The following is a 27,315-nucleotide window of genomic DNA, read 5'->3' as shown; positions in this document are numbered from 1 at the left end:
CTGCAATTCTGGGCCCGTATTTCCCGCGCTGTCCTGCAGATGTGACGTCACATGACGCTGCATGCATGTTCTCCCCGTTCTCCCGTGCCGGCTTCATTGTTGGCTGCAGTACCCCCAACGGCCGTCGTGGTGAAGGGTGGCGCTAGAGAGTCTCATTTCTTAAAAGGAGCCTCATGCACCTTTAAATGTTTAAAAAAAAAAAAAAAAAGCCATGTTTCAGATGGGTTATAAATCCAGTACGACTGTATTGTACACATGGGCTTAAATAATATTGTTAATGTTAATTTCATATTATGTAAATATGTTGTAACTTTAGCTTGTATCATTTAAAGGTATAATCCTTGATGTTGGAGAGCTAGCAACATTTGAAAGTGGCATCTCCTCTAAGCCCCGCCCCCTCCTCCCCCTCCCGTCAGCGCTCCGTCCAAAGCCACGCCCCCACAAACTTTGGGGAACGCGCATTTGCAGGAGTCGAGTTTTCCAGGACATTTTGGACAGCACATTTTCAACAAAACTACCCCATGTCTCATTCACCTGTAAGCGAGGCTGGTTTTTCCACCCGCACCGGTGCTCTCCGCCCTCGCCGGGATGGAGGCGTCTCCATCCCCATGGACCCCGCGGTCCGTGGCAGACCCCCAGTAGCGGACAACCTGCGCCGCAGAATCGCACTTTGGCTTTCTTTTTTTAGCCTTTTTAGCAGGGCGAGCCATTACATTCGACGTGACGAGTGCGCACATGGGACAGAGGGGGGGGTGGGCGGGACTTAAAATCAAGGCATCTGATTGGTTCTTTCCCCCCTGCCAATCCTCTGGTCCTCTGACCAATCCGAGCCATTCAGACGCAAAAAACAGATTGGTCAGAGTTTTTACAGGATTAAAGCTGTCAGAGAGGTCGGATGTTTTTCTTTCCTTTTTCTGAACACATTATTCACTGGCTACTCTCAGGATGGAAGGACCATTTCACCCAGTATAACAATACATGTTTTTGAATACGATTACAGACTATACCTTTAAATTACATCATTTGTACCATGAATTATCTCCATATAATCTGATTTAGAACTCTGATTTTAAGATGCATAATGCCTTTTACAGTTTTCACAGAACTACATCTCACATCGCTAGGGATGGGAATCGAGAACCAGTTCTTCTTCAGAACCGGTCACCAGTGTTTCAATTCCTTGGAATCGTTTGCAAATTTTGCAAACAATTCCCTTTTTGATTCCAGTGGGCACTAATGACCTCAGCACACACGTTGCTAAGCAACGTGCATAAGCCAGCAGTCAATAGTAAACACGGCGCCCAAGCAATACAAACGCTCAAAAGTCTGGTTACATTTCAGTAAAAAAGAGGACAACAGGGAAACTTGCAATACTACCTGGTGGTTATATCGTCGAAGGGAAAAAATACTATCAACATGCTAAAACATTTTCACAAACAGCAACCAATAACAATCAATAAATGTCACGTTTTCCATCTGCTCCGTCAGTAATTCTCAACCCAGCAGCAACGGTAGCATGTCCTTAGCTAATAATACTGCAGGTAACTAGTTAACTAACCAACACTGCCTATCATATTAGCAACATTTGCAAATGAAGAATTGATAGGAGAATCAATAAAGAACAGAATTGTTAAACAGAATCGAAAATGGAATTGGAATCCTAAAAATCTTATCAATTCCCATCCCTAAACATCGCATTATACGGCAAAATTTGGATATCGCAATATCGTGTTGTGACTGGTGAAGCATCGTCAGGTCCTTGGCAACACTCCCCCTACTGATTATAGAATGACAGAGCTGTCCTTAATCTAGACCTGGAACATATTCCCATTTGTGTTTAAGCTTTGAGACGTTAAAAAACATCTGAGATTGGACTAGCTTTTTCTTTTGTAACTTTTGCTTGCTTGTTTTTCTTCTCAGGCCGAGCTGATCAGCAAACAGGCGCAGGAGAAGTTCGACCTGAATGAAAGCTGCGTGGAGCGAGCGGGGCTGAAGGGCGGTGTCGGGGAGCAGCTGAGCTTCGCCGGAGGACTCGTCTACTCGCTGAGTCTGCTGCAGGCCACGCTGCACAAATACGAGCAGTACGCTTCCCCCGCCGCCGCACATCAGGACAGAACACTGACGCTCACATCTGCTGTGTACGTAACTCTGTGTGTGTGTGTGTGTGTGTGTGTGTGTGTGTGTGTGTGTGTGTGTGTGTGTGTGTGTGTGTGTGTGTGTGTGTGTGTGTGTGTGTGTGTGTGTGTGTGTGTGTGTGTGTGTCGTCAGAGCTCTGGCTCAGTGCAGCGTGGAGGTTTATAAGAAGGTCGGCTCCTTGTACCCGGAGATGAGCGTCCATGAGCGGTCGCTGGACTTCCTCATAGACCTGCTGCACAAAGACCAGCTGGACGAGACCGTCAACGTGGAGCCGCTCACCAAGGCCATCAAGTACTACCAGGTACTCACCTCACCTGGCAAGATTGGGATTTAAAAATAAGGGAAATGTTCTGCCACCCGCTGTCCCACCAGACCAGGGGTCGGCAACCCAAAATGTTGAAAGAGCCATATTGGACCAAAAACACAAAAAACAAATATGTCTGGAGAATGAAAAGTCTTGTATAAGCCTTAGAATGAAGGCAACACATGCTGCATGTTTCTATATTAGTTATAACTGGGGGAAGATTTTTTTTTCATTATGCACTTCGAGAAAAAAGTCAAAATGTCGAGAAAAAAGTCGAAATTTGGAGAAAATAAAGTCGAAATGTCGAGATTAATGTTGAAGTACAATTTCGAGGAAAAAGTCAAAATGTCGAGAAAAAAGTCAAAATGTCGAGGAAATAGTAAAGATTTCGTGAAAAAAGTCGAAATGTCGAGGAAAAAGTTGAAATGTCGAAATTAAAAAGGAAAGGAAAAGGGAAGAAAAAAAGAGAAAAAAAGAAGAAAAAAGAAAAGAAAAAGAGAGAAAAAGGAACAAAAAGAGAAAAAAGGAAAAAAAAAGGTCAAACATTTCTAAAAAAGCTCCAGGGAGCCACTAGTGCGGCGCTAAAGAGGCTCTAGCTCTAGAGCCGCGGGTTGCCGAGCCCTGCACCAGCCCATCCGAGGTTACATTTTAAGACAGGTTTACAAAAAATCTAAAATAACTTCTTCACAAACATTTACAAACTACAATTATGTGAGATATTTACAAGAAGTCTTTGCTTTTTTGGCAGAAATGTCTTCTCTCTCGTTACATCCATCCATCTCTGATTTGTTGTTCCGAGTTTGTTCCTGTTGTCGCCTCTAACCTCGTGAGAACTGCCCTCCAGGCTACAGCAGGGGGCAGTTATCACGAGGTTAGTGGCAATTCAGTTTCGAGAGGCACAGGAATGCTGTTTAAAACCGTATTTTCTGGACTATAAGCCGCTACTTTTTTCATAGGTTTTGAACCGTGCGGCTTATACAAAGGTGCGGCTATTCTGTGGATTTTTCTTCCACCGCTCGGGGCGCTCTAACCGGAATTAGAATGAAAACTAAGACAAAATAAATGCAAACAAGAATACGCTACTTCTTCTTTAGCAGATAGAAGTAGAAGCAGATTTCAAACAGATAAATAGATAAATAAATAGCGGTTATTTTCTCTTGGTTCTGTCCCGTTTTAATCAGCAAAGTTGCTGCCGTGTTAAAAGACGCTGTTAGGAAAGATCTATTTAGGTACAAACATGTACATCATTTACAGTTCAAAATCCTTCTGTACATGTAGTAAATATCTAATCTAACAACATAAATATCTGCAGATTGCATATCTTTTTTTTTTTAAATAGAGCGGATGCGGCTTATAGTCCAGAAAATACGGTATATTATAAAACGGGAAATTTATGGGAAAATGCTAATACGGGAGGACGGCGGGAAAGAGAGATAAAATACGGTAGTTTCTTCGGCCAAAACGGGAGACTTGACAGGTCTGGTACTCACACGCACACACACACACCTCTGGTACTGCAGACTGTGTGGTGACGATTGTACGTGAAGGTGCAGTAAATCTGCTGTAGCGCCGGTGGTGACGTGGTCAGCACCGGTCGTACTCATCCAGAAGTTTTTTGCTGAGGCTCATGTCCCGTTTGTCCCTCGTCAGCACCTGTACAGCATCCACCTGGCAGACCATAATGAAGACTGCACCATGCAGCTGGCTGATCACATCAGAGTGAGTAGCAACAGCAGCGTGAGAGGACGCTTTCATAAGCCTGGACTTGTTTCCACGTCCGGTCAGCCGGTGTGTTGCTGAGTGCTGTGTTCCTGTGTTGGTGTGCAGTTTACCCAGAGTGCCTTGGACTGCATGGCGGTGGAGGTGGGCCGCCTGCGGGCCTTCCTGCACGCGGGGCAGGAGAAGGCGGACCTGGCCGTGCTGCTGAAGGACCTGGAGACGTCCTGCAGCGACATCAGGCAGTTCTGCAAGAAAATCCGCCGCAGGATGCCGGGAACCGACGCCCCCGGCATCCCGGCCGCGCTCACCTTCGGGCCCCAGGTAACCATGGAAACAGGATCACAAACGTCTGGGTTGCAGTCAGTACTGGAGTTGAGGGGGGATGAGGGAGGATGGCATCCCCCCCCTGAAATAAAAATGGTCCAAATCATCCCCCCTGTAAAACTGCCATCCCCCCTTTCCATCCCTTATGTCATTTCATCAATGAATGTGGTTTTACTGCTATTTCAACATTTAGAGTCATCACCAGAAAAATAACACCAGAAAAATAACTTATTTGACAATTTTCACCTGTTTCAAGTACATTTTCACTTGAAATAAGTAGAAAAATCTGCCAGTGGGACAAGATTTATCTTCTTATTACAAGCAAAAAAATCTTGTTCCACTGGCAGATTTTTCTACTTATTTTAAGTGAAAATCTACTTGAAACTGGTGAAAATTGTTGTTTTTTTCCAGTGATGAGTCTTGTTTTAAATGTAATGAGATTTCTTTTACTAAAATGAGACATTCTTGTTAAGATTTAGAGTTTTTGCAGTGATCCATGTTACTTATCCTGTGAAGGACAGAGTCATATTGATAAGTTCAGAAAACTGTTTTTTATTGTTGTGTTTTGATGTATTTGATGTAAGCCCAGTGGATATTTAAAGCTTACAGAAGGCTGCATTTAACTGCTGCTATGTCATTCCTGCAGTATTTCTGTAGGTGTTTTGGTCAGTGCTATTATTTGTAATATATTATATTATTTGTAATCAGCACAAATTATCTGTCCCCATATGAGAAAATCCACCACCCCCCCTGATTGTTTTTTACAACTCGAGTACTGGTTGCAGTTGACCTGATGGATTTACCCCCCCCCCCCCCGACCCCTACAGGTGTCCGACACCCTCTCCGACTGCAGGAAACACCTGACCTGGGTGGTGGCGGTGCTGCAGGAGGTGGCGGCCGCCGGGGCCCAGATGATGTCCCCTCTGGGGGAGCAGGAGGGGCTGGCGGCCCTCAAGCTGGAGGACGTGGCCTTCAAGGCCGGAGAACAGGTCCGTGCATTAGCTTATTTATTTATTTATTTATTTATTTATTTATTTATTTATTTATTTATTTATTTATTTATTTATTTATTTATTTATTTATTTATTTATTTATTTATTTATTCATGTATTTATTTATTTATTTATTTATTTATTTATTTATTTATTTATTTATGTATTTATTTAAAGGTTTAGTTATCAGGGACAATGCACATTAATAATACATTTAAACACATGTAAAATATGCCAGAATTAGCCAAAAAGGCTATTTTGCATCTGCTGTCCCTGGACTGGTGTAAAATAGTCAACCTAAAAGAAAAATTATTAAGATATAATCAATAAAACATTTCTGAATAAGAAGGCTACATCAGAATAAAGATAAAAGGTAAGAGACTAAGCTAAAATACACACACACACAGGTTAACATAAGCTCAACAACAGACAATTGCTACAAACGAAAACAGAAACAACATGAAGCAGCAACAGTAACATCAACATTAATAACACAAGACACAGTAACACACTAACAGGCCAAAAACAAACAAGACAAAAGCACTAAACACAGAATAAAGAGCCATGCACAAAAAGCAACAGTGTAACTAGACAAACTAATAGGCAACATGACAGGCAGGGCAGCAAGCCAGGAAAATGAAGCACTAAAATTTAATGTTGACAGCCTTGACCACTAATTAACCACTTTTTTAGATAAAATTTAAAAGAAGCAGAATTTGATTGGTTTCTAATCTCAGTTGGTATGAAGTTCCACTCACGAGCAGCCCTGATAGGAAATGCAGACTGGCTAAAAGCACTTTTCCTAAACTGGACCACACAATCTCCTCTAGCTGCTCCTTTATAAACTGGTTCAGTACAGGAGGAGCAAGTCCATGAATGATTTTATACATTAGACATAAGTGTGAGTATTTGCTGAGATTTTCCAGATGTAACAACTTATATTTCAATAAAATATGGCAGTGATGATAGTCATTGGATTTCTTGTCCAGTAACTTAATGGTTTTTTTATATAAAAAAAGTACTTGTTTAAGTTACTAGCTTGAGACCAGGTTGTCAAGCAGTACGTTATATGGGAGAAGATCATTGAGTGCATGTACATTGGTGCAGCTTTGGTTGACATGCAACTGCGAACAGCTCTTCACTTCCTCTGAGACCAAGACTCCCCCCCTCCTGTCATCCTGTTGTGTGTTTTTATTTTCTTTGACCAAAACGAGACGAACTGTAGTAACAAAGCCTAATCTCCATGTTTTCAGTAGTTTCTCTGGTTTAGTTCTGCTGGGTGACGTTAGTCCTCAATCCCAGTCGCTGCAGCGGGGAATCAGATCCAGAAGATGCAGCTGCAGAGTTAGAGGCTGATGCCGTTAATGCAGAGCTCTAGGTTCACGTCCATTAAAAACTAAGTTTCAGAGAGAAATGCAGGTATCTGCTCTGGGGCTGGAGAAGAAGAAGATCCATCTTTGGATACACTTTCCTACATACACTGCAAAAACTCAAAATCTTAATAAGAATATTTGTCTTATTTCTAGTTAAAATGTCTAATTTTTAGTCCAAAAAAAATCTCATTACACTTAAAACAAGACTCATCACTGGAAAAAACAACAATTTTCACCTGTTTCAAGTAGATTTTCACTTGAAATAAGTAGAAAAATCTGCCAGTGGAACAAGATTTTTTTGCTTGTAATGAGAAGATAAATCTTGTCCCACTGGCAGATTTTCCTACTTGTTTCAAGTGAAAATTTACTTGAAACAGGTGAAAATTGTCAAATAAGTTATTTTTCCAGTGATGAGTCTTGTTTTAAGTGTAATGGGGTTTTTTGACAAAAAATTAGACATTTTAACTAGAAATAAGACAAATATTCCTGGTAAGATTTTGAGTTTTTTGAGTGTAGATCCTACATAGAAAAATAAATACGTTGTAAACTCAAACTAGAGTCTTCTGTATCTGGAATGAATGTATTCTTGAGTCTATAAGGTAACAATAATATAATAATAAGATAACCTTGTTGGAATTGTAAAATGGGTTTGGCTAAATACAATCTGACTAAAACTGGACTAATGGTCCTGGACAATTCTGACTAAATAAGACTAAAATGCTCAGACTTTTAGTCGACTGGAAACTTGACGAGACTAAAAGGAGAATGAACGTGACTAAAACTAATAAAAAATAAATAATGGCTTGACCCAAAGACTAGACTAAAACTAAAACTGAAACAGGCTGACAGAAACAACACTAGTAATTAGTAGCCTGTAGACCAGCGTTTAACAGCCGTAACTTGAACTAGTCATTTCTCTTTTGCCTTCATCTCGCATCATTGGGGCAGATTTTGGCACCGCCGGCATTAGAACATGTTCACTGCTTTGAGGTTTCTGAGTATTTGTTCATCTAAAGGTTCCACCACATCATCTCAGCTGTGTTGAGGTCTGAGCCTCCACCTGGACCTCAGTCTCCACTCACACATCTTCATTCCCAGCTATTTAAACAGATATGCTAATATGTTTGGGACTGTTGTCCTGGTACACTGCAAAAACTCAAAATCTTAACAAGAATATTTGTCTTATTTCTAGTTAAAATGTCAAATTTTTAGTCAAAACAAAATCTCATTACACTTAAAACAAGACTCATCACTGGAAAAAAAACCAACAATTTTCACCTGTTTCAAGTAGATTTTCACTTAAAATAAGTACAAAAATCTGCCAGTGGAACAAGATTTTTTTGCTTAATAAGAAGATAAATCTTGTCCCACTGGCAGATTTTTCTACTTATTTCAAGTGAAATTTACTTGAAACAGGTGGAAATTGTCAAATAAGTTATTTTTCTGGTGATGACTCTTGTTTTAAGTGTAATGAGATTTTTGACTAAAAATGAGACATTTTAACTAGAAATAAGACAAATATTCCTGGTAAGATTTTGAGTTTTTGCAGTGTACCCGGCCCGGTTTAAACCAAGCTTTAGCTGGTCGACAGACGCTCTGATGTTTAAGTTCACAACAGAAGTCCTCTCAAACCGGTTTATGGAGGAATAGAGTTCAGTACTGTCCAGTTAAGGACAAGCTCACACAGCCCGGTTCATTGTAATCCAGTTAATCCCAGTTCCTCCCACCAGGGTCTGTTCTGTCTGTACTCAGTTCAGGGAAACTGGTTTGTTGTCTCTCAGCTGAACCGTCATCAGAAGCATTTGAGTTCATGAAAGTCCCCATGAACTCAAATGGGTTCATGCAGACTTTCATGAACCCATTTCAGTTCATGAAAGTCAGATGGGTTCATGAACCGGAGGACCGTGCTCGACACTGGTCTGCTCCTGCTGGTATCAAAGCCAGACAAGTTACATTTTTCAATTCAATTTTATTTATAAAGCGTCTTTTACAACAGAAGTTGTCCCTAGGATCTTTCAAGAGACCAGAACATGACCCTCCGAGCAATTATTACATAAACATAAACAGTGGCAGGTAAAAACTCCCCTAGTGGTAGAAAAGCCTTAAGCCAAACAGTGGCAAGAAAAAACCCCTTTAGGAGGGAAGAAACCTGGACCAGGACAACTTTGGTGTCACCTGTGGTCAGAATGTTTCTCCAGAGCTGGTTTGTGAACCTCAGCAGAGCTGCGTGTTGTTTTTAAACAGAAGACACTTTTATGCGGCCAACCCTTCCACTACCAACTGCAGTGGTTCAGTCTCAGTCCCAATCTCCCCTCTACCCCTACTTTTCATCCCTACCCCTAAATTTTGCACGTTCCCGTGAGGGTAGTGGTGTCCCAATTCCTCTTTTCACCTAGGGCTAGTGGACATATCGAGGGGTAGGGAGTATGAATCTAGCCCTTAAAAGCGAGGGATGTCAGATGCTGACTTCGCAACCGAGGGCCAGAAAAATTTCCCAGAATGCTTTACGTCATCATTTGCAGACTGAATCAAACAAAAAAACAGCGGACATTTCTCATTTTTTAGTGAATAAAATCAATATTTTGAGTTAGTTTCTGCATAAAAATGCATTTTGATTACATTTCTAGCGAGAAATATATATTTTACTTTCATAATATTCACTCAGTGAATGTACATAATCACTCGAGTCACTCAAGCTTTTTCAGATCTCGCCAGAATAAAGGCTGATTTATGGTCCGTGTTACACCAACGCAGAGCCTACGGCGTAGGTTACGCGGCAACGCGCACCTACGCCGCTCTGCGTCGATTTAACGCGGACCATAAATCAAACGTGAAGCTGCAATGTTTTCAACCTGATCTCACAAAAATCCGTGAAATGTCCAGGGCTTACGTACCCGAACGTTAACCACGCAGTGACGTAGCAAGTGGTGTCCCAATCCCTGGGGAAGATTACAAAGCCCTACCCCTGTGGCTTCATTTTGAGGGCTAGTGGTCGTGAGTAGGGTGAACATTGGGATTGGCCCTCAGTGTGTGACTAAGGGAGGCCTGTGGGTCACATGGTCTGACCTTCAGGTGAATCTCTGCACACCTGCTGACCAGCATCACCTGGCTGCAGCTCCTCTACTCCTGGATCAAGTTGGGTTCTTCTTTTAGCCTTAATTATTGATAAAGAAATGACAGATTGAAAAAGGTTCTGCTGTTCGTCCGCCCAAGGTTGCTTTTGCTAAATAACAAGGCCAGATGATTTTGCACAAAATAACACATTGGATTAAAAGATGCACGTTTGCATGTTTCTTTTCTCCCACCACCATTTCCTCAGATCTATGGATCTCAGGGTGCCAGCCCCTATGACTGTCTGCGACAGTCCTGCTGTATCGTCATAGCAACCATGAACAAGATGGCCACGGCCATGCAGGAGGGAGAGTATGACTCGGACAAGCCTCAGAGCCAGGTAACGGGGCTCTCTGCAGGTTTCATCAGGACTGGTGTTGCTGGTGCCGTTTTAATGAATGTGCTTTTGTGTCCTTGTCCCGCCGTTTGTGAAGAATCCTCCGCCGGTGGAGGTCAGGGCCGCGGCTCTCCGGGCAGAGATCACAGACGCAGAAGGACTGGGCATGAAGCTGGAGGACAGAGAGACCGTCATCAAGGAGCTGAAGAAGTCCCTGAAGATCAAGGTAGAAGCAGCCGCTTTGACGTGAGGCCCGAGGGGGACTAGAGTCTGAAAACACATTTCTGAAATATTCCCCCTAACGGAGGAAATTCAATTCAATTCAATTCAATTCAATTCAATTCAATTCAAGGAAAGAAGATAGGAAGGAAGGAAGGAAGGAAGGAAGGAAGGAAGGAAGGAAGGAAGGAAGGAAGGAAGGAAGGAAGGAAGGAAGGAAGGAAGGAAGGAAGGAAGATAGGAAGGAAGGAAGGAAGGAAGATAGGAAGGAAGGAAGGAAGGAAGATAGGAAGGAAGGAAGGAAGGAAGGAAGATAGGAAGGAAGGAAGGAAGATAGGAAGGAAGGAAGGAAGGAAGGAAGATAGGAAGGAAGGAAGATAGGAAGGAAGGAAGGAAGGAAGATAGGAAGGAAGGAAGGAAGATAGGAAGGAAGGAAGGAAGATAGGAAGGAAGGAAGGAAAGAAGATAAGAAGGAAGGAAGGAAGATAGGAAGGAAGGAAGGAAGGAAGGAAGGAAGGAAGGAAGGAAGGAAGGAAGGAAGGAAGATAGGAAGGAAGGAAGATAGGAAGGAAGGAAGGAAGGAAGATAGGAAGGAAGGAAGGAAGGAAGGAAGATAGGAAGGAAGGAAGGAAAGAAGATAAGAAGGAAGGAAGGAAGGAAGATAGGAAGGAAGGAAGGAAGGAAGGAAGGAAGGAAGGAAGGAAGGAAGGAAGGAAGGAAGGAAGGAAGATAGGAAGGAAGGAAGGAAGGAAGGATGATAGGAAGGAAGGAAGATAGGAAGGAAGGAAGGAAGGAAGATAGGAAGGAAGGAAGGAAGATAGGAAGGAAGGAAGGAAGGAAGATAGGAAGGAAGGAAGGAAGGAAGGAAGGAAGGAAGGAAGGAAGGAAGGAAGATAGGAAGGAAGGAAGGAAGGAAGATAGGAAGGAAGGAAGGAAGGAAGGAAGGAAGGAAGGAAGGAAGGAAGGAAGGAAGGAAGGAAGGAAGGAGGATAGGAAGGAAGGAAGGAAGATAGGAAGGAAGGAAGGAAGGAAGGAAGATAGGAAGGAAGGAAGGAAGGAAAGAAGATAGGAAGGAAGGAAGGAAAGAAGATAGGAAGGAAGGAAGGAAGGAAGATAGGAAGGAGGATAGGAAGGAAGGAAGGAAGATAAGAAGGAAGGAAGGAAGGAAGGAAGGAAGGAAGGAAGGAAAGAAGATAAGAAGGAAGGAAGGAAGGAAGGAAGGAAGGAAGGAAGGAAGGAAGGAAGGAAGGAAAGAAGATAAGAAGGAAGGAAGGAAGATAAGAAGGAAGGAAGGAAGATAGGAAGGAAGGAGGGAAGGAAGGAGGGAAGGAAGGAAGGAAGGAAGGAAGGAAGGAAGGAAGGAAGGAAAGAAGATAAGAAGGAAGGAAGGAAGATAGGAAGGAAGGAAAGAAGATAAGAAGGAAGGAAGGAAGGAAGGAAGGAAGGAAGGAAGGAAGGAAGGAAAGAAGATAAGAAGGAAGGAAGGAAGATAAGAAGGAAGGAAGGAAGATAGGAAGGAAGGAGGGAAGGAAGGAGGGAAGGAAGGAAGGAAGGAAGGAAGGAAGGAAGTGAGCCAAAAAGAAAGAAAGAAAGAAAGAAAGAAAGAAAGAAAGAAAGAAAGAAAGAAAGAAAGAAAGAAAGAAAGAAAGAAAGAAAGAAAGAAAGAAAGAAGGATAAATTCCCGTTGATGACGCTTTTGTGTAACAAACATGGCGGATCTGAGAGCGAGGAGCTTGAGTCATTCCAGTTTTGCAGTACAAGTGTTACTCATTTAATTGGTTTTTATCAATTCAATTTAAATGGTGTAGTTTAGTAGTATTTAGTATCTTTTAGAGCAGTGTTTTGGGGGCTCCAAAGACTGAATGTGGTGATAGATTTATAGTTACAAAGGTGGAGTTGAATTGGTATTTTTTTTATCGTAATTTTTATCGTTATCGGGATAAATTTGTTTATTTCGTTTATTTCGGCATGTTTATATAGACACATTTCATCTCCAGAACATTATACATTGCATACTCAGGGCAGATGCCAGATATTATTGTGATACATTTTTTAGTCCATACCGCCCATCCCTAATAAACATAAACAATGGCAGGTAAAAACCCTAGTGGGAGAAAAACCTTAAGCCAAACAGTGGCAAGAAAAACTCCCCTTTATTCAGGAAGAAACCTGGACCAGGACAGGATCATAAGGGGGAACCTCCTGCTGGATTTCACTGTTTGATATTCCCCGTGTTTCTGGGGTGTGGGTTTCCAGGGGGAGGAGCTGAGTGAAGCCAGCGTCCGACTCAGCCTGCTGGAAAAGAAGCTGGACAATTCCTCCCGAGACGCAGACGAGCGCGTGGAGAAGATCCAGACCCGGCTGGACGAGGCCCAGACTCTGCTGAAGAAGAAGGAGAAGTAAGACAGACGCACACATGCATGCACACACACACGGGTCACACCTGCAGCGGCCTGACGCGTCCTCCTCCTGCAGGGAGTTTGAGGAGACGATGGACGCCCTGCAGGCCGACATCGACCAGCTGGAGTCGGAGAAGGCCGAGCTGAAGCAGAGGATCAACAACCAGTCCAAGATGTCTGGGGACGGGCGGGGAGGAGGCCCGGCAGGAATCGCTTCCCTGGTCACGGGGATGGCAGGAGGTGAGTGATCCGTGAGCGCATGCAGATGCAGCTGCAGCACCGGCCCAGAGCCCTCAGGCCGGACCTGGGGGCTCAGATTTACCACAAACCGAGCTCCTTATCTTCATCTTAATCCAATCCTGGAGTCTAATTCCTCTTTTTAACAAGTAACAACTCTTTTAACTGTTTCATCTGTTTCTTTTCATCTTTTCTGATTCTGATGGACATATTTCATCTGCAGAGGAACAAAAAGGTATCCGTGTGTTTGTATCGGCGTCTGGTGTCGTCCTGCATGCCTACTGCTTTCAGACAATATTTTCATCGTGCATGGCTCAGGAGAAGTTGAAGTAGTTTGGCTTTTTGTCCATTTTCATCAAAAACCGGCTTTAGAGGCACAAACTAGCTACGTGTTGGCAATTGTGATGTCTCTCTTTTGCATGTCCATCATTATTTCTCTGCATGGACTTAAATGTTTTGTCTGTAAATCAAATTAACGTTAGGGGCAAATGTTGAGTTGAAAACTGAAGATAAAATAGAACTTCACTGTTAAATTGTACAATTGGATTTAATTATCGTTAAAGGTTATAGAAGTATTAACCGGCTCAACTGATGTTGAGTATTAACGTAAGTAACGTTAATAATGAATCATTGTGAATTATTGTGCAGTAAAACGCTCAAATCTCCTGCCTCTGACCTGCAAACTGGTCTGAGTAGGAGAGTTAGTCCGAGCTCAGACTGGGTCAGTAGTCCAGTCCGGTGACGCGTCTCTTCTCGTCTCTTCTTCCCACAGCCGAGCTGGGCTCCGGCGTGGGCTCGGGTTCAGGCCTGCACGTCATGGACTCTCCTCTGCTGGCGCAGCAGATCCAGGCCCAGAGACTCTGCATCAAGCGGCTGAAGAACGACAACAACAGCCTGAAGGTGAGGAACTTCCTCCGGAGCGCGTCATCACCCGTCCCAGCTCCAGGGGGGTTCAACTCTTATTCTCTCATCAGGGTTCATATGTTTTAAAAAAACCTGGAAAAGTCATGGAATTTGAAAATGTCATTTTCTAGGCCTAGAAAAGTTTTGGAAACACAAGTTCACCCCAAAAGTTTTGGAAAGGTCATGGAATTTATTTTTCTCACTTAATGATAACATTTAGTAATAACAGCCTATGAGGTAGATTTAACATTGATCAATAAATATTTTGTATCAAAAAGTGCTTATTCATTTTTTAGACCCTATTACCTCAGAAACATTTTTGGCTCGTGAATTTCGTCAGTTATTTGTTCTTTATTGTGAATGTGCCATATTAGATTACTATACTACATATACTACAACATATTGCTGGTATATCAGTTAGTTTAAGCAAATGTTTATTTTGTATAAAACCATAATTGTCATTAGATCTCCACTGTGGTGACTTTTTACATAGTTTTATGACTATATTTCATTCATACATTGATGTTTTAGAGGTCATGTATAGTCATGGAAACTTTCTGCCAAGTCATGGAAAAGTCATGGAAATTTGTTGGTTAAAATGTGTATGAACCCTGTCTCACTAAAGATAGAAAATCCTGTTTCCCTGCTGTCCTCCCCCTGCAGGCAGAGAAGATGCGTGCTCAGCTGGCCTCCCTGCCGCCCCTCAACGTGACCAAGCTCCCCTCCAGGGAGGGGCGTCCCGAGGTGCTCTCTAGCGCCCTCTACCGCAAAACCGACCAGCTGCTGGAGACGCTGCTGCAGATGAGCGCCAACGTCAAGGTCGTGGACGTCACCGGAAAATCCCCCGGTGAGCGGGTTGAAGGTGAAACCTGGAGATGTTGGAAGAGTTAACTCAAAACACCTGGACCGTATTTAATAAGTAAAAAGATTACAGTGCAAGTACCCGTCTGACAGAAACGAGGCCACGCCCATATCAACTCGTCCTGTAACTTTGTAAAGTCCAGTCTTTGTTGGGGGGTTTATGGCCCACAAGTGGCCGGCGTTGCCGCTGACAACTGAGAGAAGCTCTGCCTCGAGTTCCTGTAACAATCACCGAGACCAAGACGATGGTTGTTCTCTGTGATCTCAGAGTGCCTTTATGGTAGTCAGTTATTAATTGTGGAAATACAAAAACCTTTGAACTAAAGCAACAAAAATGCCCCGTAACCTCTAATGCCTTGACATGTTGACTTTCCTCCAGTGTTTCTGACTCCTGACTTCAGAGAAATCACCTTCAAAAGTGTTTCTGAACTCTTCATTTCACGAGAAGCAACTGGAAATCAGACTTTCCCGACTATTCTGTTCAACTAGAGCAGGGGTCGGCAACCCAAAATGTTGAAAGAGCCGTATTGGACTGAAAACACAAAAAACAAATATGTCTGGTGCTGCAAAAAATTAAGTCTTGTATAAGCCTTAGAATGAAGGAAACACATGCTGCATGTATAAGTTATAACTGGGGGAAGATTTTTTTTTTTATTATGCACTTCGAGAAAAAAGTCGAAATGTCGAGAAAAAAGTCGAAATGTCAAGATTAAAAAGGAAAGGAAAAAGGAAAAAAAGAAGAAAAAGAGAAAAAAAGGAAAAAAGAAAAAAAAGAAGAAAAGAAAAAAAAGGTCAAACATTTTTAAAAAAGCTCCAGGGAGCCACTAAAGAGCCACTCAGCAATAAGGGGCCACATGCGGCTCTAGAGCCGCGAGTTTGCCGACCCCTGAACTAGAGTTTAAAGTCCCTGCAGCTTCAGTCTCTCCCAGTAAAACCCGCCGGTAATCATGACATCAGCAGCTCCAGCTTCAGAGCTCTGTGTCACCATGAGTCCAGAACGTGTTCAGTTTTCTAACATCAACGTTGTGTGTCCTGCAGTGACCCCTGGTGCTCAGCTCCTGGAGCAGACGGCCCGGCTCCAGTCCCTGGGGGAGACTCTAGAAAGGCTGAAGGTACAAATGTTTGAGCCACAACGACACTGTAAAACACACATGGATAAAGACGTGGCTGCTGCAGGAATCCATGTTGTATTTCTCCTCTCTCCTGCTTGTGCCAGGATGAAGTGGCAGAGCACATCGTCAACCAGCAGCCGGGAGCCCGGGTCTGCTCCGACTTCGCCACGTTCCCTTCATCCTCGTTCGTGAAGGTGAGCGCCGGCTGCACCAGTCTCCACAGGGCTTTGCAGACTCTGCTTGTGTGATCAGTGGAGGAATGCCTTACAGGAATTTTGTATGAATGTCTTTTTAGGGCCCGAGCACTGTAAGTGCGAAGGCCCTATTGTATCTGTAGGAATTTTTCTCGTTTTTATTTTTCCGATGAAATGAGGGCCTTTTTGCCCCCCTAAACGTGCCCCAAAAGTCACCAAATTTTGCACGCAAACCAGACCTGGTGAAGAATTTGATATTTAATGGTTTGCATTAATGGGCGTGGCAAAATGGCTCAACAGCGCCCCCTAGAAAACTTCGTGCCTCAAGCCCCACAATACGGTTTGACGTACATGCACGAAAATCGCTACACACCTGTATCATGGTGCAACTTAAAGGAAAGTCTCTTGGCGTCATGGCCGAAACCGAACAGGAAGTCGGCCATTTTGAATTAATCGTGTAATTTTGGCGAAATTTATGCCATTCCTTCGGCCGTTAATACGGCCCGAACCGTAACGTTCACCCAGGTGTGTTATACATCAAAATGTGCGTCTCCATCCTGCGACGATGGGCATTACTTTTCTCAGTCAAAAGCGTTACCGTGGCAACGATAGACACCAAAAAGCACGCCCCCCCCTTCATCCGATTGGTTCATATTTGATAGTTCCTACTTTCTGCCAAAACCTTTTGAATGGTTTGACATAAAGACTCGTGAGTGGTGTCATCAGACTCGGTTTTGAGTACTTGACCTTCATTGGCATTAATTAGTCACGCCCCTTCTTCTGATTGGTCGATATCTGATAGTTCCTACTTTCTGCCATAACTTTTGAATGGTTTGATATAGAGAGTAGTGGGTGGTGTCATCCACTAAATGTCCAGGCCTGAAGAATCTACAGGACTGTCTCAGAAAATTAGAATATTGTGATAAAGTTCATGCAATTCAAGAAACAAAAATGTCATACATTCTGGATTCATTAAAAATCAACTGAAATATTACAAGCCTTTTATTATTTTAATATTGCTGATCATGGCTTACAGCTTAAGAAAACTCAAATATCCTATCTAAAAAAATTAGAATATTCTGGGAATCTTAATCTTAAACTGTAAGCCATAATCAGCAATATTAAAATAATAAAAGGCTTGCAATATTTCAGTTGATTTGTAATGAATCCAGAATGTATGACATTTTTGTTTTTTTAATTGCATTACAGAAAATAAAGAACTTTATCACAATATTCTAATTTTCTGAGACAGTCCTGTACATGCAAGTCATACAAGCTTCCACTGCAGCCTGAACGTGCACAAGGGTGCGAGGGCCCGTTCATCGCTGCTTGCAGCTTTCATTTTTTGTATTTCTCTAAATAAAAAAGATGTATCTCTCTCCACGAGGCTCCACGAGTCTCAGGACCTTCCAGCCGTCAGTCAGAGCTGGACTCTGATCTCTCTCTTCCATCTTCTTCCTCCAGGCGAAGGAGCAGAAGCACGGCGACACGGTGCTGGTGGGGCGCGTCATGATGCCGTGCCCCCGGGGCCAGGAGCAGGTCCACCGCCTGGTGCTGTCCCAGCGGCAGCTGCAGACGGTCCACGGTCTCCTGCAGAGGTAGAACCCCCCACCCCGGGATCAGCTTCACCTCCGCTGCAGTGCCAAACCAGTCAAACCAGGACGTGTCTCAAGCGTCTCGTGGGAGGAAACCACCCGAGATGATCTCCATGTTCGCAACGAAAGCAGCTGTAGTTAGATGTCGCTCCTCAGTAATCTCACCGTCTCGTCTCGGCTTCTCCAGATGAGAATAACGAAGCTTGAGAACAGATTGACAGGCAATTTTACAAGTCTTTCTCTGGTTAAAGTTGTTTTAAATGTGGGAACATGCTGCTTCGGTACACTTTATCATCTTTGCTTTTTGAGGCTGATGCTCAGTTAACAATGGAAAATGGGGAAAATGTCATGTTATTTTATTAGCTAAAGTACTAAAAAAAGTAACAGATTAGAGGCTAATGCAGGAAATTGACATCTTTACCTTTTACTACAGGAACTTCGTCTGTGCACAAGACGACGCAGCTTTCCAGCAAACAAACAATCTTTAATCAATGACAGAAGGGACTTATCTTAACATGCAGAGCAACTCGAAGCCCGGTCAACAAACTAGGGGGTTTAGATGAAGAAAGGAAATACTTATCAATACTAGTGCACTGCTGCATGCTGCCAGAATCACTCAAACCCTTATTGGTCTATTTATTCTTCTGCAGCCTGCACAGACCGACGCTCCAAACCTTTGAAGGACAGAATACGAACAATCGTGATGCTGAGCTTTAAATTTAATAGCTGTATTTGCTCAGTTTTAAACTAAAGGGAGCGAAGGTTTATACACTTTAAAGTGGAGGTTTGATGAATAGACTTTGCACATAAGGAGCATAAAGCTTCTGTGGTTTAGCCTTCAGGAGTAAACGTTCCTTCTGGAGTTTCATTAAAGGTAAACAGGGGATGTTAAATAGATTCACAGTGAAATAAGTGAAGGATATAATTATGCAGATTTTATTTAAAAACATCCTGAGTCAACTGTAGATCAGGTGAAGCACTGGACGGTTATTTATTATGTGTCTCATCACTTTTTTACATGACTGGTTCTCATGAGACGCTGGTTTGTTTGGATAAACGTATCGGATTAGGAAAACCCAGAACCAGCCGCGTGGCCTTTGCAGATCAGACTGGGGGAGTCGTAACGCTGTCGGCGTGTCGGCCCTGCAGAGATCAGTCTCTGGTTTGCTCTGACTCAATCTGGTCATCGCAGCCAAAGAATCTGTTTCCCTTCACCGCGTCTGCGGCGGCTCCCGTTAAAAGGCTTTTCATTCATGAGTTCCTGCTACTCACTCCACTGGTTTTTTTAAGGCTTTTTATGTTTACAAAGGACAGTCATTAACGTGTAGTTTTATTTATTGTTTAACGGGCATAGTGCATGTATTTGGAGAGTAGTTTCAGAGGGACAGAGCAGATGTTTGTGTATTCGTTGTCATGTTGCTGCAGTGAATTCGCAGATTGTCAAACTTGTCTTAAACTTCTCCTTGTGAGGCTTCCTGCTGTTGCACAACCAATAACTGATCAATAAACGTATTAAGACCAGTGCACGTCTGTTGGCCGTCATTTGAACTTGAACTGAAAAGCGGGACGGAGACCCTGAACTGGAGCGAGCAGGTGTGGAACCAACATTTGTTTTTAAGTTTTTATTTTGACATTAAAATACATCTCAAGCAAAAGTCTGCACATATCTACAAATGTTTTAAAAAAAATGTCAGTGATGCAGAATAGAATTATACTTCCAGACATAATCTTAAATGCCAAATATTTGGTACAAAATCCAAAAAAATCAAAGCATGAATTATTTTACATTAAAACTGAGTAAAATGAGTCACTGCCAGGCCGTCCGTCTGCCCAGAACTCTGTTCGTGATTCTCTGAAAGACCAGAAAAAAAGAGGGGGGTTTAATGGTTTGGTTATAAAAAATATCTTTCACAGTTCAACTGTCTCAGGTTATCAGCTATAACATGCCCCTCTTACGTTCATTTTTTATGTAACTATTGTCATTTCCAGAAGTGAAAATGATGTTTTTTTCTTGGCTCTGGAGGAAGTGATTAAAAGGTAACTGAGGTGAATGATGACACTTAAACAGTTATTGCTTTTCTGTTCCCATACATTTTTACCATGTAATCAATTTCCCTTGGAGAGTCAACATCATGCTGTAACTGAACTTGAGTTACTTCCAGTACTCGAGTTGTAAAAAAAAAAAAATCAGGGGGGATGGTGGATTTTATCATATGGGGACAGATCATTTGTGCTGATTACAAATAATATAATATATTACAAATAATAGCAGTGACCAAAACACCTGCAGAAATACTGCAGGAATGACATAGCAGCAGTTAAATGCAGCCTTCTGTAAGCTTTAAATATCCACTGGGCTTACATCAAATACAATAAAAACACAACAATAAAAAACACTTTTCTGAACTTATCAATATGACTCTGTCCTTCACAGGATAAGTAAAATGGATCACTGCAAAAACTCAAAATCTTAACAAGAATATTTGTCTTATTTCTAGTTAAAATGTCTAATTTTAGTAAAAAAATCTCATTACACTTAAAACAAGACTCATCACTGGAAAAAAAACAACAAATTCCACCTGTTTCAAGTAGATTTTCACTTGAAATAAGTAGAAAAATCTGCCAGTGGAACAAGATGGTTTTTGCTTGTAATGAAAAGATAAATCTTGTCCCACTGGCAGATTTTTCTACTTATTTCAAGTGAAAATCTACTTGAAACAGGTGAAAATTGTTGTTTTTTCCAGTGATGAGTCTTTAAATGTAATGAGATTTTTTTTGACTAAAAATGAAACATTTTAACTAGAAATAAGACAAATATTCTTGTTTGCTTATTTCAAGCGAAAATTTACTTGAAACATGTGAAAATTGTCAAATAAGTTATTTTTCTGGTGATGACTCTAAATGGGGGGATGATTTTGACCGTTTTTATTTCAGGGGGGGGTGCCATTCCCCCTCATCCCCCCTCAACTCCAGTACTGGTGGCTTCCAACCCTTGTATTTGTTAACCCGACTGAAGCTGTGAGCTCCAGTAGTATAATTTTCACCGGCTGCTTCTACGTAAAACCCTCTCTGGTTCCAGCGTGTGGTGTAGAAGGAGGAGGAGTGGCACATGTACCTTGTTGTAGAGCTGGGCGTTGAGTCGGAATGAGCGATACTCTGCTTTCCTCCTCTCTTCCTCTCGTCTGCGCTGCACCTCCGGTAACTTCTCGTATATCCTGCGGCAGTCAAGCGCTTGAAATCACTGTTCAGAAACTAACTGTGGCATCAGTGACTTCACTGTGAGCAGAGAGCTCTCTAAAAATGGTAAGATAATCAAAGACTCAATTCTGGTTAGCATTTCCCTTTATAATCATCTCTTTTTGGATTCGAGTCATGTTTGAATGATTAGCTGCACCGTACTGAGATGTGCAGCGTCAGAAGAAACCAAAGTGTTCAGAAACTTACTGTTTGGACCTCTGGATCATCTCCTTCCTGGGAACGGCTCTCCTCAGGCGAGCAGCCACTTCACAGAGGAGGGAAGAAAAAGCCGCAGGTCAGAGAAGAAAACATTAGAAACCTCATGGGACGGATAGATAAGCTTTCCTTCAGACTCCTCAGTCATGTGCTGCAGCTAGATCAGAAGAACTACACCGCAAAAACTCAAAATCTTACCAGGAATATTTGTCTTATTTCTAGTTAAAATGTCTCATTTTTAGTCATAAAATCTCATTACACTTAAAACAAGTCATCACCAGAAAAATAACTGGTTATTTGACAATTTTCACCTGTTTCAAGTAAATTTTCACTTAAAATAAGTAGAAAAATCTGCCAGTGGGACAAGATTTATCTTCTCTTACAAGCAAAAAAATATTGTTCCACTGGCAGATTTTTCTACTTATTTTAAGTGAAAATTTACTTGAAACAGGTGAAAATTGTCAAATAACAAGTTATTTTTCTGGTAATGACTCTTGTTTTAAGTGTAATGAGATTTTTTGACTAAAAATTAGACATTTTAACTAGAAATAAGACAAATATTCTTGTTGAGATTGTGAGTTTTTGCAGTGTAGTGTCGGTGAGGACAGACGGGTCTCCAGTACCTGCAGGTCTGGGCAGCCGTGCCGGCTCTGTCGGCTGCAGCAGCAGTTCGTCTCTCTCTCTGTTGACGACTTCCTGCAGCTTCCTCTCCTCCACCTGCTGAGTCAGACGCTGCATCCTCCCCCTGGACCGGGAGATGAACTCTGGTCGATGCAGTTCCAAAGCCTCCTGTGGGACAACAGGAGCACAGGAAATAAGAAACTATACAAAGAGGGGACAGTAACACACTTTAGAGGACCAACTATTAATGACAGTATTTGTGAAGGTGAAAATGATGATCTTATACCAGGTTGGAAAAGAAAGTACTTTTAATTTACCATAGTTACAAGTCTGTCGATATTTACATTATTATCTGCACTTTTTCTGACAATGTCATGTTTGGAAGCATTTAAAAAGACTATCATTTATATCCAATGGTTTTCTTTGTTTAGAGGAAAGTTAACGAACCCGCAGGGACACCGGCACCAGACCAGAAGACATGGGTTTGGTTCCAGGATCTGGATCAGGCTCCTCTTGACGTTGAACTCTTGTCTGTCTGCTCGGGTCCTCGTGGACTTGTCTCTGTCTGAGCGGCTCCCTCCACGCACCGACCCGGCTGTACGGTTCAAACCAGGCCGTGGTCGTGTGAGCCCAGGGCTCCTCGGGCCGGTTCTCTTTCCTCGCCTCGGACCTCGGGGTGTCAGCAGAGATGAACCACGAAACACCTGAGAGGGCAGGGAGCGGGAGGGGGACCACAGAGGGGCATTAAAGGTTTATTTTTAGTCTGGTAATAAACAACTCGGCCCATAAAATGGAAGAAATGAACCAATCAGCCATAATATTCAGACTACTACTAGACGAGGCGAGGAAGTGCAGAGAAACCTGAATCCTGACAACCACTTCATTAATATTTCAGCCCTCTCCACCAACCTGACACTGGGCTTAGTGAGCAGCAGTGAGGCCTCACGTCTTTAGGAGGTAAGTAGTGAAATCACACAGCAAAAAGCCTGTTATCCTGTTACAGAGATGAAACCTCCCAACCCACTGGGTCCAAAGGATCTGACGTTAACGTCCTGGTCCCAAACGCTGCAGGATATCTGTCCACACTAATCACAATTACTTTGGGAGCACAGGGACGACCTGCTATCTATTAAGTTGGGGTTATATGTAATAGCTGGTCGGTTTTCACTCCACAAACAAGGTTCAAAGTTTAAAAGATCAAAACTAATAACAGGGTTCATACACATTTTAAACAACAAATTTCCATGACTTTTCCATGACTTGGCAGCAAGTTTCCATGACTATACATGACCTCTAAAACATCAATGTATGAATGAAATATAGGAATAAAACTATGTAAAAAGTCACCACAGTGGAGATCTAATGACAATTATGGTACAAAATAAACATTTGTTTAAACTAACACTGATATACCAGCACTATTTTGTTGTATATGTTGTATAGTCATCTAATATAACTTTAATAACTGTAATAATAACCGATCTGCATGATGCGCAAGATGCTCGGCACGTCATGCATGAGAACGCGCGAGACTTTTCTATACGAAATATTTATTGATCAATTTTAAATCTACCTTATAGGCTGTTATTACTAAATGTTATCATTAAGTGAGAAAAATAAATTCCATGACTTTTCCAAAACTTTTGGGGTGAACTTATGTTTCCAAAACTTTTCCAGGCCTTGAAAATGACATTTTCAAATTCCATGACTTTTCCAGGTTTTTTCAGAACGTATGAACCCTGTAATAATTTCCCCTTTAGTCAATAAGTCCGCCCTGACGTACCTTCAGGGTAAGGCTTGGCGGGGCTCCTCTTGTTCCTCCTCTGTTTCTGGTGGCCTGGAGCTTTAGAGGGCCCCCCCCGTCTCCCACTCCCTCCGCTGGATGAAGACGAGGGAATCTGTGCTAAACCTCTGGCTCCACCAGGAGAAGGGAACGTGGTTCCCACGTCCCTGGTGTTTCTCCGGGTCCCGTTACTCACGATCTCTAGGTCCCCTGAGTCCAAACATAGAAAGGAACTTCTGACAAAGAATACTCTTGAATTTATGAAATTAAACTAAATAAGAACAGAAAAGAAAACAATGCTTAAATAACGCCATAACTTTTAAACATAGTGAATTTTCATTATTAACTAACTTATTTGATATATTGCCATCATCAAGAATGAACCAGGCACAACACAAATGGAGCAGACTGAAACCCTGAGAACAAAAAGAAGCTCACTGCTGACTAAATCAAGAACACAAATTAAATAAAACATTCAGAAAGGAGACATTTTTATTAACCCTTGTGCTGTCTTTGGGTCAAAATGACACAATTCTTCTATCCTTCTTTCCTCCTCCTTCCTTTCCTCTTTTGCTCCTTTTTTACCCTCCTTTACTCCTTTTTCTTCCTACCTTCCTTTCGTCATTCGTTCCTTTATTACCTTCTTTGCTTTTCCTCCCTTCTTCTTTCCTTTTCTCCATTCCTTCCTCCCTCTCTTCTTTCCTTTTCTCCCTTCTTTCCTTTTTTTCTCCCTTCTTTCCTCCCTTCCATTTTTTCTCCCTTCCTTCCTTCCTTCCTTCCTTCCATCTTTTCTCCTTTTCTCCCTTCCTTCCTTCCATCTTTTCTCCTTTTCTCCCTTCCTTCCTTCCATCTTTTCTCCTTTTCTCCCTTCCTTCCTTCCATCTTTTCTCCCTTCCTTCCATCTTTTCTCCCTTCCTTCCTTCCTCCTTCCTTCCTTCCTTCCTTCCTTCCTTCCTTCCTTCCTTCCTTCCTTCCATCTTTTCTCCCTTCCTTCCTTCCTTCCTTCCTTCCATCTTTTCTCCTTTTCTCCCTTCCTTCCTTCCTTCCTTCCTTCCATCTTTTCTCTCTTTTCTCCCTTCCTTTCCTTCCTTCCTTCCTTCCATCTTTTCTCCTTTCTCCTTCCTTCCTTCCTCCTTCCTTCCTTCATCTTTTCTCCTTTTCTCCCTTCCTTCCTTCCTTCCTTCCTTCCTTCCTTCCATCTTTTCTCCTTTTCTCCCTTCCTTCCTTCCTTCCTTCCTTCCTTCCATCTTTTCTCCTTTCTCCCCTTCCTTCCTTCCTTCCTTCCATCTTTTCTCCTTTTCTCGCTTCCTTCCTTCCTTCCTTCCTTCCATCTTTTCTCCCTTCCTTCCATCTTTCTTCTCCTTCCTTCCATCTTTCTCCTTTTCTCCCTTCCTTCCTTCCTTCCTTCCTTCCTTCCTTCCTTCCTTCCTTCCTTCCTTCCTTCCTTCCTTCCATCTTTTCTCCTTTTCTCCTCCTTCCTTCCTTCCTTTCCTTCCATCTTTTCTCCTTTTCTCCCTTCCTTCCTTCCTTCCATCTTTTCTCCCTTCCTTCCTTCCTTCCTTCCTTCCTTCCTTTCTCCCTTCCTTCCTTCCTTCCTTCCTTCCTTCCTTCCTTCCTTCCATCTTTCCTCCTTTTCTCCCTTCCTTCCTTCCTTCCATCTTTTCTCCTTTTCTCCTTTCTCCCTTCCTTCCATCCTTCCATCGTTTCTCCTTTCTCCTTTTCTCCCTTCTTCCTTCCTTCCATCTTTCTCCTTTTCTCCTTTTCTCCCTTCCTTCCTTTCCTTCCATCTTTCTCCTTTCTCCCTTCCTTCCTTCCTTCCATCTTTTCTCCTTTTCTCCCTTCCTTCCTTTCTTCTTCCTTCCATCTTTTCTCCTTTTCTCCCTTCCTTCCTTCCTTCCTTCCATCTTTTCTCCTTTTCTCCCTTCCTTCCTTCCTTCCTTCCATCTTTTCTCCTTTTCTCCTTCCTTCCTTCCTTCCTTCCTTCCATCTTTTCTCCTTTTCTCCCTTCCTTCCTTCCTTCCTTCCTTCCATCTTTTCTCCTTTTCTCCCTTCCTTCCTTCCTTCCTTCCTTTCTCCTTCTCCTTCCTTCCTTCCTTCCATCTTTCTCCCTTCCTTCCTTCCTTCCATCTTTTCTCCTTTTCTCCTCCTTCCTTCCTTCCATCTTTCCTCCTTTTCTCCTCTTCCTTCCTCCTTCCTTCCATCTTTTCTCCTTTCTCTTCCTTCCTTCCTTCCATCTTTTCTCCTCTTCCTTCCTTCCTTCCTTCCTTCCATCTTTTCTCCTCCTTCCTTCTTCCTTCCTTCCATCTTTTCTCCCTTCCTTCCTTCCTTCCATCTTTTTCTCCTTTTCTCCCTTCCTTCCTTCCTTCCTTCCATCTTTTCTCCTTTTCTCCCTTCCTTCCTTCCTTCCTTCCATCTTTTCTCCCTTCCTTCCTTCCTTCCTTCCATCTTTTCTCCTTTTCTCTCCTTCCTTCCTTCCATCTTTCTCCTTCTTCCTTCCTTCCTTCCTTCCATCTTTTCTTCCTCCTTTTCTCCCTTCTCCTTCCTTCCTTCCTTTCCATCTTTTCTCCTTTTCTCCCTTCCTTCCTTCCATCTTTTCTCCCTTCCTTCCTTCCTTCCTTCCATCTTTTCTCCTTTTCTCCCTTCCTTCCTTCCTTCCTTCCTTCCATCTTTTCATCTTTTCTTCCATCTTTTCTTCCTTCCTTCCATCTTTTCTTCCTTCCTTCCATCTTTTCTTCCTTCCTTCCATCTTTTCTTCCTTCCTTCCATCTTTTCTTCCATCTTTTCTTCCTTCCTTCCATCTTTTCTTCCATCTTTTCTTCCTTCCTTCCATCTTTTCTTCCATCTTTTCTTCCTTCCTTCCATCCTTCCTTCCTTCCTTCCTTCCTTCCTTCCTTCCTTCCTTCCTTCCTTCCTTCCTTCCTTCCTTCCTTCCTTCCTTCCTTCCTTCCTTCCTTCCTTCCTTCCTTCCTTCCTTCCTTCCTTCCTTCCTTCCTTCCTTCCTTCCTTCCTTCCTTCCTTCCTTCCTTCCTTCCTTCCTTCCTTCCTTCCTTCCTTCCTTCCTTCCTTCCTTCCTTCCTTCCTTCCTTCCTTCCTTCCTTCCTCCCTCCCTCCCTCCCTCCCTCCCTCCCTCCCTCCCTCCCTCCCTCCCTCCCTCCCTCCCTCCCTCCCTCCCTCCCAAGACAGCACAAGGGTTAAATTTCAGTTTTGTCTTCCGTCTCCGGAGACAAAATAACCACAGACATACATTTAAAAAAGATTTTTCTTCCAAAAACAAACCAGGATTAGAAACTGTTCTGGTGCACTGACCTGCCTGGATGCTTTTGTTGACCAGTTTCAGGCTCTTCATGGCTGTTACGGTCCTGGACGGTCTGCGTTGGGATGTGACGGTGTACGTGGTGGAGGACGATCCAGAATCAGAGGAAACCTGAAGACAAAATCTGATTATCCATCTGCTCTCATGGCTGTTTATTAAAACTCCTGAACTATTACCCATCAATAATCATGGGTTGGAGGTCATTCTTTTATTTTAAAGTGTAAAGTGTAAAATTAGTAGACTATAGTATTCTGCAAATTATGTTTAAAGCTCATAAAAAAACGTTACCAAATAACATTCAGAAAAGATTTGAAAAAAGAGAAAGCAAG

The 27,315-nt window shown here is 42.6% G+C and overlaps 2 protein-coding genes across 11 annotated transcripts in view; one reads left to right on the top strand and one right to left on the bottom strand.

Moving 5' to 3' along the window:
• The window catches only part of dctn1b (dynactin 1b), a 69,078-nt gene extending 49,747 nt beyond the window's left edge, over positions 1 to 19,331 (top strand). For all 10 annotated transcript variants that reach the window (XM_061744436.1, XM_061744437.1, XM_061744434.1 and 7 more), the window contains 14 exons: positions 1,921 to 2,081; positions 2,269 to 2,437; positions 4,091 to 4,159; positions 4,268 to 4,480; positions 5,311 to 5,472; positions 10,168 to 10,299; positions 10,394 to 10,522; positions 12,772 to 12,914; positions 12,991 to 13,154; positions 13,924 to 14,051; positions 14,718 to 14,901; positions 15,954 to 16,027; positions 16,132 to 16,221; positions 17,686 to 19,331. In XM_061744436.1, coding sequence (XP_061600420.1) covers positions 1,921 to 2,081; positions 2,269 to 2,437; positions 4,091 to 4,159; positions 4,268 to 4,480; positions 5,311 to 5,472; positions 10,168 to 10,299; positions 10,394 to 10,522; positions 12,772 to 12,914; positions 12,991 to 13,154; positions 13,924 to 14,051; positions 14,718 to 14,901; positions 15,954 to 16,027; positions 16,132 to 16,221; positions 17,686 to 17,823 — 1,956 coding nt within the window. In that variant the 3' untranslated portion in view covers positions 17,824 to 19,331. The remainder of the gene's footprint in view (positions 1 to 1,920; positions 2,082 to 2,268; positions 2,438 to 4,090; positions 4,160 to 4,267; positions 4,481 to 5,310; positions 5,473 to 10,167; positions 10,300 to 10,393; positions 10,523 to 12,771; positions 12,915 to 12,990; positions 13,155 to 13,923; positions 14,052 to 14,717; positions 14,902 to 15,953; positions 16,028 to 16,131; positions 16,222 to 17,685) is intronic.
• A 243-nt stretch (positions 19,332 to 19,574) lies between these two features.
• On the bottom strand, positions 19,575 to 27,116 carry LOC133462539 (centrosome-associated protein ALMS1-like). The gene is made up of 7 exons (XM_061743831.1): positions 26,980 to 27,116; positions 23,674 to 23,883; positions 22,338 to 22,594; positions 21,893 to 22,058; positions 21,261 to 21,318; positions 20,932 to 21,031; positions 19,575 to 19,668 (listed from the first exon to the last, which is right to left on the bottom strand). The coding sequence occupies exons 1-7, from the start codon at positions 27,017 to 27,019 to the stop codon at positions 19,624 to 19,626; spliced, it is 876 nt and encodes a 291-aa protein (XP_061599815.1). The 5' UTR covers positions 27,020 to 27,116; the 3' UTR covers positions 19,575 to 19,623.
• Positions 27,117 to 27,315: the final 199 nt, after the last annotated feature.

The sequence above is a fragment of the Cololabis saira genome, chromosome 16, assembly GCF_033807715.1.
Source record: "Cololabis saira isolate AMF1-May2022 chromosome 16, fColSai1.1, whole genome shotgun sequence".
NCBI lineage: Eukaryota > Metazoa > Chordata > Actinopteri > Beloniformes > Belonidae > Cololabis > Cololabis saira.
This window is presented reverse-complemented; position numbering and strand designations above follow the sequence as displayed.

Coding starts and splice junctions, on each gene's coding strand:
- LOC133462539 (XM_061743831.1), bottom strand. CDS start 27,019: ATGAAGAGCCTGAAACTGGTCAACAAAAGCATCCAGGCAG. Junction 22,059..22,337: donor TGGTGCCGGTGTCCCTGCGG/GTTCGTTAACTT, acceptor GTTGTCCCACAG/GAGGCTTTGGAACTGCATCG. Junction 19,669..20,931: donor ACGCCCAGCTCTACAACAAG/GTACATGTGCCA, acceptor CTGGTCTTTCAG/AGAATCACGAACAGAGTTCT.